The sequence below is a fragment of the Calonectris borealis genome, chromosome Z (assembly GCF_964195595.1).
Source record: "Calonectris borealis chromosome Z, bCalBor7.hap1.2, whole genome shotgun sequence".
NCBI lineage: Eukaryota > Metazoa > Chordata > Aves > Procellariiformes > Procellariidae > Calonectris > Calonectris borealis.
In genome coordinates this window covers 58,487,888-58,498,012 of record NC_134352.1, presented here as the reverse complement: position 1 = coordinate 58,498,012, position 10,125 = coordinate 58,487,888, and the positions used below count along the sequence as shown (strand labels likewise).

The 10,125-nt window shown below is 39.6% G+C and overlaps 1 protein-coding gene across 9 annotated transcripts in view; it reads left to right on the top strand.

Moving 5' to 3' along the window:
* Positions 1–10,125, top strand: part of MRPS27 (mitochondrial ribosomal protein S27) — a 54,549-nt gene that overhangs the window by 95 nt on the left and 44,329 nt on the right. For 4 of the 9 annotated variants that reach the window (XR_012670845.1, XM_075136475.1, XM_075136474.1 and 1 more), the window contains exons 1-5: positions 1,381–1,525; positions 1,991–2,068; positions 2,858–2,885; positions 7,867–7,937; positions 9,952–10,010. Coding sequence is in view for 8 of the 9 variants with exons in the window: in XM_075136475.1 (XP_074992576.1) it covers positions 1,469–1,525; positions 1,991–2,068; positions 2,858–2,885; positions 7,867–7,937; positions 9,952–10,010 (293 nt within the window). In the remaining variant the exon portion in view is untranslated. Of the gene's footprint in view, positions 1–100; positions 269–1,380; positions 1,526–1,990; positions 2,069–2,857; positions 2,886–7,866; positions 7,938–9,951; positions 10,011–10,125 lie in introns of those variants that run through there. The other 5 variants (XM_075136478.1, XM_075136476.1, XM_075136472.1 and 2 more) reach the window with 3 other exon arrangements.

Below are 10,125 nucleotides of genomic sequence, written 5' to 3'. Positions count from 1 at the left end.
GTTGACAGGCGGCAGCGGGGCTCGCTACGGCGGCCGGGCGGGGTTGGGGGGTCGCGCTGAGGGGTGGCGCGGGCCGGGCCGGGCCGGGCTGGGCCGGGCGGCGGGGGACAGGCCCTTGAGTCGCCGTGGTTGCCGCTGGCTGCGGTGGCCGCCGCCGTGGAGAGCGTGAGCAGGGACGGGGTGCTGCGTGGGAACTTTCCCTTACGCCTTTATACATGCGTATATAAAATTGGAGACAGTTCTGAGAACGGCGTATCACTAGCGTGCGGTGCGGGAGAGTATTCTTAATTTTTTTTTAATAGATATTCCACCTTGCCGATTTCATAGCTTGGTATCTTAGGACCTGCCTTTTTGGTCGCGGCAGTTGTAGGGAGGCCGAACCCGCGGCAGTAAGCGTTCAGCAAAACCTAGTAACGCAGGTGACAGAAGCTCGACCAAGACAGATGTTTTTGAAAAGCCGCCTTTTCACAAATCCTGACCTTTGGGAAGAACTGAACGCAGTAATGTTTACTTAAAGTGTAGTGGTGACGGGTGACTTTATTGTGCCTTTCCAGCTTCCGCAAGCAGAAATGTCTCTGTGCTGCTTCCTGGCGGCTAGCTGCCCGTCTCTCAAAAACGCCGCCCTTTCCTCTGGCACCGGAGCCGCTCAGCAGTGAACCGGTGTGAAGAGCTCAAACCTGACCTCCAGCTTACCTGAGCAAAGCGCTGTCACACAGACAGTTGCTTGTGCTATAGAACATAGTTCTGTTGCTTGCTAGTGGCATCCTTAGCTGTGAATGAGCATGCAGAAATTTATCCTAAAAAGAACCACAACAACAAAACCCAGCTCTTTTGTATGCCTCTTTTATCAACATAATGAAAAATAGCTTTAAAAGAAGCCCCACCAACCAAACAAAAATACCCCTTTTTCTTATTTTCTAACTGTTCGGTAAAGCGTTGTACATATTCTCATATTCTGACTATGGAATTCCATGTACCAACTCTTTTTGACAAAAATTTGCAAAGATGTTCAGAGCTGGACGTGTGTGTATAATTGCATGTCAGAAGGATGGTAAGGAGAAAAATTGTTTCACACCCAAGAATAACGAAATTTCAGTGGTAGCAGATAGATTTTCAGATAAAGGTGTAAGGTAGTTGCTAACAATTGTGTGTACCATAGTGATGTCTATTTTTAAAATATTTCATGTTTCTTAACGTTAATTTCTGCAACCTTTTGCATATATTTCTATATCTTCCTTCAAATTTTATCCAGATGTTCCTCATGTATCTTCAAGGTCTCATCATCTGTGAGTGATGCACAAACATGGTTTGTTCTTTCAACTGAAGCATTCTCCATTTTGTTTCAAAAGCTAGAACAGTGTCTTGACCAGATTTCAAAGGTGGTACAAAGAGTATTTGGAAAAAACTTTCCAAAGCATTTGAGTGAACTCTGCAGTTCCAGGAAATGCAAAAAGGGAGATGATCAAAAATGGAATATTTCCAGATGAGCATCTACCTTTCATTTCCAAAAGACAAATCTTTACAGGTGGGAAAAAATAACCATCCAACAACAACAGAAAAGCTTTTTTGTGCATATTCATCTTTTTTGCTTATGCTTTTATGCCTACATTTAGCTAGTTGCTAGCATTTGATGAAAAAGGTCTGTGTGCACAAAGAAGCTATCCTGTATTGTTGTTTGGGGTTTTTTCTACCTTGACAAAATTATCATATTCTTAAATACAGAGTTCAGGTTTGGGAAGATTTGTTTAATGCTGGAAAAAAACTTTGAGGGGAAAGCTTTTCTATTTTAAAAATATCAAGGTAATGGCTCATCTGCATACAAGGAATCTGAACTGTTACGGTAGCTGCTGCTGACAGCTGTGTCATAAAGACAGTTTAATGCGCCCAACTCAGTAAATGTGACAGAAAAAAGGTGATACCTAATAAAGTGTTAGTTTTTTTAGAGACATCTAAGGAACCTGGCTTACGTAATGATTTCCTTCTTCATTAGGTAGAAGATTTCTTCTTTCTGCAGCCTATGTGGACAGCTCAAAATGGGAAAAGAGACAAAAAGAGGAGCATAGCCTGGGTGAGAAAAGTTTGTTTCTTTTTCTCCACTTTGACTAATTAATTGCAACCTGAACTCATTTTAGACTAGCTCATCATCTATGAATACTTAAAAATAAAAAATTGTGTGGAGCAAAATGCTTCTGAGGTTCTATGTCAAAATCTGCTCAAGATGTTGAGAATCTGTCATATATATTCAAAGCTATAATGCAGAAACAAGTTAGAATTTGCCCATTTAATTAATGTTTGGTTTCTACATGTTGATTTTTTTCTTTTACAAAATCCAAAGCTTTAATGAATGTCATAGTTTTGTATCTGACAGTTAAGACTGTCTCTGAGTGTCCTCTTCATTGACATTGTTTTAATTGGAATGTAGTGCAGAGGAAGACCTATTCTATAAGTATACAGGGCATTCCTATTTAAAAGCATTTTTTTAAAAGAATGTTTTCCTCAGAGGTTTGCAGGAGGGAAAATTACATTTCTTGTTGACATTTTAGATTTTTCTTTTGGGGAAAAATGAACCTAAACATTTTATTTCCGAGAAGTTGTACATTAAACTGAATCTGCATATGGTACTGAGATTTCTTATGTGAATTTCACAGCTAAATTCTTTAGCTAGATTACATTTGAAATAACATTGCACCATCTTTTTGGTGACTATGTTAAATAGAAAGCATCATGCAAAACATTTTTCCATTCTAAAGATACATATGCATTATTTTGTACCATGAGTGTTTTGGAGACCCCTTAATGCATAATCTTTGTCTTCCATTTTTCATTCCTGGGCCCCTGAACTGCGTTTGTTGTACAGATTATGAGGCTGAAAGAAGAATCAGCAGGTAAAATTCAAGAGCTGTTGTCAGGCAGGAAGACAGACAAAATGATCGGAGTAATGTTTTTTATGCACTAATTTGTTTCTGTTATTTGCCTATAAACAGCTAGGTTGGTATTGTCAACATGTTTTACTGTGCATGGGCCAGAAAGAGCCGGTGGGTGCTCATGACTGTAGCTTGGATCCTGCAGAGACTGTTAATGCCTTCTAACCCTTTACTGTCAATAGGACTGCACATGCAGTGTTTTTTTGGGCTGGAGCCCTGGGATGCATTTGAACCTCCAGATGAAAAGGGGTTCTTGTTTTGACAAATGTCATAGGCAATAGAAATCCACTGTAGAAGAAAACATTGTTACGCAAGTGCTGGTAGAGTCCATGTTTGACTTTCTCCAGGCCTGGCAAGACCTTTCGTGACTGTTTGGCAAGCACAGTTCTTGCTGCTGCTCTGCCGATGATCTTGATCCAAAGCAGATGTCTGTTCCATGCTTGTCAAAGAACTGCTTTGCATTTTCATTTTGTGTTCACAGAAAAGAGAAAACAAGTTAACACGGTGTCAGCTGTATTAGCATTTTCAAAGAGGAGACAGTCCTGCAGACATCTGCTCTGTAGCTGTCCGTTGTATGGTCGCACATATAATCTGTGTACAAACTGGTGATTGTAGCTAGAGTGAATTCGTTGTGTTGAGGACATGCTATTTTATTTGCGTATTTCGAACACTGTTTCAGAACTGTTATTCTGCAAAACTATGTTGTGAGAATACGTTTAAAGGAAAACGAAGTATTTTTGATGTAAAGTCAGTTCCATTTCTCTGCTGCAGTGATGCGGTGCCATCCCAGACTCAAACTCATTCACCGTGCCCATATAATATATGCTTTATTCTCCATAGTCTCAATTTAGCATTCCAAGCATGAATGAGTTTAGCGAACTTCAGTACTGAAAAAAGTGTGGGAAAGAACAAGGTTGTATTTTGCATACAGAAGCACATTTGTTCAAAATGATAGGAATTGAAAATGTGTTAATTTGGAATTTACAAACTGCTTGCTGGTAGGAAGATACCTGTCTAGAAGTAATTTGGATTCCACTTATTAAAAATGAGATATCAGGGAAACAGGAGGCATGGCTGGACTTAGATTCTCCAAAGTTTCAGTTGGTTCATCACTAACAAGGGTAAAATTAAGTGACAGTAAGCATCTTGATGAGAAGAATAGCAATTACCAGAATCCCAGGGGATGGCAGAATCCAACTGAGGTAGGAAATGTCTGGTTTTTGTTAGAACTCATGGTACTCAAAATGGCTCATCTGCAACAGCAGGTGGCAGTGCTGCCTTTACAGACTTGAATAATTTCCATTCAAGCCTTCTTCGGTACAAAGCTGTAGTTCTTTCCAGAAGCTGTTAGGGATGTGGAAATACTGAGAAATGTGAAACATATAAATTTGTAAGGCAAAGTACTTGCCTCAGCCTTCCTTTATATTTTAATTGGGTCTTTAAAGTAAATCAAGGCTTTCTTTAGAGAGAAAGAAAACAGAAAATGGAATGTTAGTGTGTGAGTTAAGGTATTAGCTCTGCCCATCATTCCCAGGACAGGTAGACTTCGTGTCACAGTTGTATCTGCTTTCCCATTGCTGCCCCTTCACTGGATTTCAACCCTGTCCTGGATGGACCACTTCTAAGAATAAGAGGGTAGTGACCTTACATGGTGGCCAAATGTGCCACTTGTTGATGTGGCTACATGCTGTGTATAGGTACACACTGCAAATCAGACTGAAACTGTGTTGATTTCCTAGGCTACCAGACTGGTATTAGATGTCATAACCACTGACTTGGAAGGTGAGGGTCACCGTTGTCCCAGTCATTGCCCTGAATCACCCGGTTGCAGGCAACAAGACATTGAGTTTCTATGAACAAATGAAAATAAAAGTGAAGGTGAAATCTCAGATACCAATATTCTAGAGACAACTGTGAAGTCATGTCCAGAAGTTAAATGACTTCAACTAAGACTTACGGTTTGTTTTGTCAGTTTGTTTAAATCCATGAGATTCTGCAATATGCAGAAATATGTTTCTAGAGAAATCAAAGTGTTGTAAAAGTTCATCTTGTAGAAAGGTATTTTCAGGCAATGTATATGAGAGATTATATATACTAGTGTCCTCTTTGGTAATGACTATGAGATAAAAGCACTTGCCACATATATCTGTTAGAATGTACATAGAATTTTGCATTGGCCATTAAAACATTTATTTGGTTTATACACCAATGTTAGTGCTCAAGTTTTACTACCAACAGTGCTAGGAGACTTGGGCATTCACATTCTTGCATTCTAGTACTTCTGTTGGGATGTTTTTAACTAAGAAGAAGCTTTAATCTTGATTATTGAATAGCAAACTTAGTTTGCAAAAAGTAGCTGAATTATTTCAAATCATGAATATGAGGGGAAAAAAGTCTGGTTTTAGGTGCTCTTCAGAGAAAACAAACCAGGAAATAATTACTTGCTGCAGATTATTCATATCTAGAAACTACAGCAGAAATGACAATTTGTCTGGAAACAAAGCTGAATTTCCCATTAACTTGATTTGTCTTTGTTTCTTTAAGGTTTAATCAGCTTTCATTTTATTGTGACTCTTACACTGGAGCTGATAGATAAGTGCGTCATGTTGCTTTCCATGCTAAAGTTCTGATGGAGAGTTCCAGCTTTGTAGACAGCATAAAAGGTCAATCATTAAAATTCTGTGTGTGAACTCTGCCAGAGGAGGCCTGTGTATGAATGGCTAACAGTCTTGGTTGGGATCTTGCACTCATAGCATTGTATTCATTGGTTTATATTCTCCTTAAGTACTCGGTGTTTCCTGAAATGGGCTCTGCATGTTCATGAGCACCTAGACAAAAGAGTGCCAAGCTCAGGAGTTGAGTATGGCCCAAAATGGTCTTAGGTATCACCTTCCAGTTTTCAGAGGGTGATGCATAACAAAAATAGTTCTGGAATAGATAAATGAACTCCCAACCTGTGCAGTTGTCTGTCTCAGGTCCACGCTGCTATGTCATCAAACATAGCAGATTTCAGAGTGAATAGTTTTTTCCAGCTATCTCGAAATGCAGATGAAGAACGTTGGATGACAGTTGGCTTAGTATGTTTAGGCGAGGATCTAGCCAGTTCTTAGTTCCTTGACTTGGCCGCAGCATCCGTTCTCTCTAACTTCTAGCGCTACTGGGAATGCCCCCAAAGTCTTTACCTACATGCTCTCCATCACCTTTGTGAGTGCTGGAGAGACGGGTAATACAGAGGCAAATACAGACACTTCTTCTAAGGATATTCCCACAGAAATTTCTTTACCATTAAAAAAGTTGATCTGCTGTTTTAGTGGTTATCTGGTATAGCATGGCCTTGGTGGCCTACATCAGCTCAGCATCCTGTGTTATATTTCATAGGAGCTGGTACTTGACTCAGTAACTTTACCCCAGATTCCCTTTGCTTTCATGGTCATGAAATGCTTGCCTTCCCTCAGCCAGAGATAAATGCTCTTTTTGTGTTTTGAAGAACACCTTAAAAGTGCCTCAGGAAGGAAGGTGTTATGTAAACACGAAATACTGCTATGTGGCACACAGCAGCATTGCCCAGACTAAGAGTCAACCATTTATTCCAAATCAAGGCACTATCATTTTACTGCAGCAAAAATCTTTGCACACGAGTTGTAATTTGGGAGAGTACCTCTAAGGTCAGAGTACCATTAAATGCCATTCGTACTGTTAGAACTGTATACCCTCAGTATTCATTGGCGGTACAGGTGTGTTTTTAAAATGATGAATAGTGATATCACTTGTTTTGTGGACAGAAACGTGGACTGCATCCCTCGGGGACACAGCGTGTTACTGGTGCAGTGCTGCTTCCTGCCCCTGACAACTTTGCCAGAGTAGAAGGCTTAGTCAATTCTGATGTGGTGCTGCAAGTTGTGCTCACCTCGCATTTCATTGACAGGTGTGGAGGTCAGATGACCTTTTTGGAAAATGAATTGTAAAACGAGCCAATCCATCAGCTCTTGAAGGATGGCCAATGGGACTAATTGAGAGGTGTCAGAGGAGGGGCTCGTTTAGTAACAGTTGCTGTCTTGGGGTGCAAAGGATGAAGCAAGGTGCTAATGATGCAGAGAGAGTATGTTGGATTCCTGGTCCTGGAAGATGCAAGAGAATAGAAAGAAAGGGTATGGTTGAAGTCTCTAAATTTTATAGATTGGATATCATCAGTTCATGTCTCAGCTAAGAATCAAACAGCTGACACGAAGCATACAACAGCTTACTCTTTCTGAGTCACCATTATTTTCCAGGATCAGTACAAAACTAAAACTCCAAATTAAATTAATTTAACTTCCAATTAAATTCATTAAATGCAACGATTGGCTACCTGTTCAACAGTCAGAAGCTTAAAGTTCCTGTATGGTCAAATTAATATTGTTATACGACTGCTGGAGCAGAGCGCTCTAAAGTTAATAAGACCTGGCACAGGTCCCAGATGATTAACAGGATTTCTTTGGATTGCTGTTTGTGACCATAGGTTTTATTAGTACGGTACTGCTTGTTTCTGTGTCTCATTGTTTTACCATAAAATAAAAGGACAAAGCTATGCCAAAAGCACTGTCTACCATATGCTAAGCTTTAAAGCAAGTGTGAATTTTAAGGATATCTGCTCAGTTTTTTTAGATGAGTTGTATTATTTACACTAATTTCCTCCAACACATTATAGGGTAGTTTGCTTTTCCCCCCCTTCCTTCTAATAAGTTAAAATCATCATGTTGAGAACCTTTCCACGTACTATTTTCCGTTAAAGTATTTAACAATAATTGAAAGTATTATTCTCATACAACTTCAAAATGAGATGTTGACAAGGAACCAGAATTTGATTTCATGGACAGAGGTTCTATTCTAGGTTATATGACGGCTCTGCAGGTTTTTGTGTAATGCCACTTCATTAAACATACTCTTTTTCTGTTTTCTGCAGCTGACTTAGCCCACTTAATGGACAGAACCTATGAAAGAAAGCTGCCTGTCAGCTCTTTGACAATAGCCCGGGTAAGAAAATAAATCCCAATCCTAAAGTGATGGAAATAACAGTGAAATGCTTATGAAATCAAGTGAGCTGAGAGGGGATAAATGATAACACCTCTGCTGGGAGTTCTGGGATGGTAAATGTGTTGTTATACTGTTAAATCACTGTGTAAAGTTGTTTTACTGTTACTTTGTACTCATTAGTTAGTACCCGGACTGTAGTGACTTCAAAACAGAAATAGGTTTTATTCCTCAGTAAAATTGGGCCTCACTGTTACTGGGCTATGTATTTCCCTAATATATGTTCCCTGCCTTCCTGTGGTATCTGTCTTAGAGCTTTAATGCCCCCTCAGGCACTTTATAAGAACTGAGGCTGCTAAGGGAATGCAATGGATTAGCACACTGCCTGTCTGTGTGCATCTTCCTCCACTTCCAGGCTCCTTTCAGAGTGAGGCAGAGGTGGATTTGCCTCTATAGTTTTGTTTTCTTGCCTCAGCAGACTGAGGCAGGACAAATGCTGGCATGGGGTAAGTGAAGCTGTTATTTTTACTGGAATTAGTAACCCGTTCCATCTTCTGGATAGGTTAATCTGGGGAGGGGGAGTGAAGGCAGAGATGTGAGATGTGCTTTTAAGTTCCCTGTGTAAGTGTTTGTACTGAAGAAGGAGAATAAATATGTCACTTGTTTTTTTTTTTTAAAAAAAAAAAACAAACCTCAAACAAAAACCCAACAAAACCAAACTAACTCCAGTCTTCAAAGTTATCCAAAAAAGCTCAGTCACCATCCTGGTACCTCAGTAACACCACTAATTAGGATCATTGGCACCACTAACTGAGGAGTCACAGAACATTTTCTAAAGTTACAAGATCAAGCATTTATACAAATCAGGCATTCTTGATCATTCCTTCTGAGACAGCATCCATTGGAGAAATGGGTGTTCCTCTCCCTTTTATTACTTAATCAGCTTTATTCCTTTCCTTCATGTTCCTGCTTTGGACTGATCTCTTCCCTGGAGAAGTGGCATTTCCAGATTGTCAAACAGCCCCACTTTCCAATACCTGGAGCTCACATCAGATTCTTATTTTCTAAAATGTAAATAAAATGCACAGGCATGTTATTGCCACACTCAAAAGATGAGACCTACATGTACAGAGCATGCAAGGAGAGTTAAGAAACTGGAGAGCAAGTACCAGTCAGCTGAAACTATTATTTTTAGTTATGCTTAGGATAAAGAGAAGTAGTGACCTTGAGAACATGTTGTTTATATATTCTGAGCTAAAGGTATTATATTGGGAAGACTCTGGAGTGTTCCAGCATCTTTATGCTTATGTTAGTAAAACCTACAGGAAAACAGGATTCATTGTTACCATAAGACAAAGTCTGGTTGAAAACTTGGCTTTTATTTAAATAGTTCATAGCACTGGGAATTTTGGAAGATTGCCTGGAGTAGACAAGGTTTTAAATGAGAGAGGAAAATTGTGCTTTACAGCATGGTGGGGTGATTTTTTTCTTACCATTATTTATGTGTGTGGTGAAATACAAAATGCTGTTGCCCCCGTCCTTCAGAATTTATAGTATGAATAGGCACAACAGGCAAACATTAGGGAAAAGAATACTTTTTAGAAAGAGAAGTAAGGCATTTCGACACTCACTCAAAATTGGGGAGGGGAAGAAAAGTAAGGAACTGAATGTATTTTCAAACTAAAGGGTGTGATTAAAGAGCAAAAATTTCAGAGAGGAGCAGCAAAAATACGGGGTGCTGAGCTATATGGACATAATTCTCAGATGGTCTCCATGTTTTCAAGGTGTATAACATTTCTTAGGGGCAAGGAGGGGAGTTGTCTCAGTTTAAAAAGATTTGACTTTTAGCAGCGTAGAAGAAACCTGAGTAGGAGCAAGCTAAGACTTGAAGACCTCCAGTACTGTCAGACACCTAAATATGCCAAACAAATTTATTTTGCTTATTGAAGTAGCATGTTCTTCTAATACGCTTTGTGAGTGCTCCCTCTGAAGCTTTTATTTCTTGTTTTTTAATCAGTTTGTTGACAACATTTCTTCACGAGAGGAAGTGGATCAAGCCGAATATTACCTTTATAAGTAAGCATCTTTTCCCCCTAACATGAACTTTGAGACATACAAGTAAATACCATGAAGTCTTGCCCTTTTAAGACTCTGACCCTTTCCAGCTTGCTGGCTTTGATTTCTCTTTTGC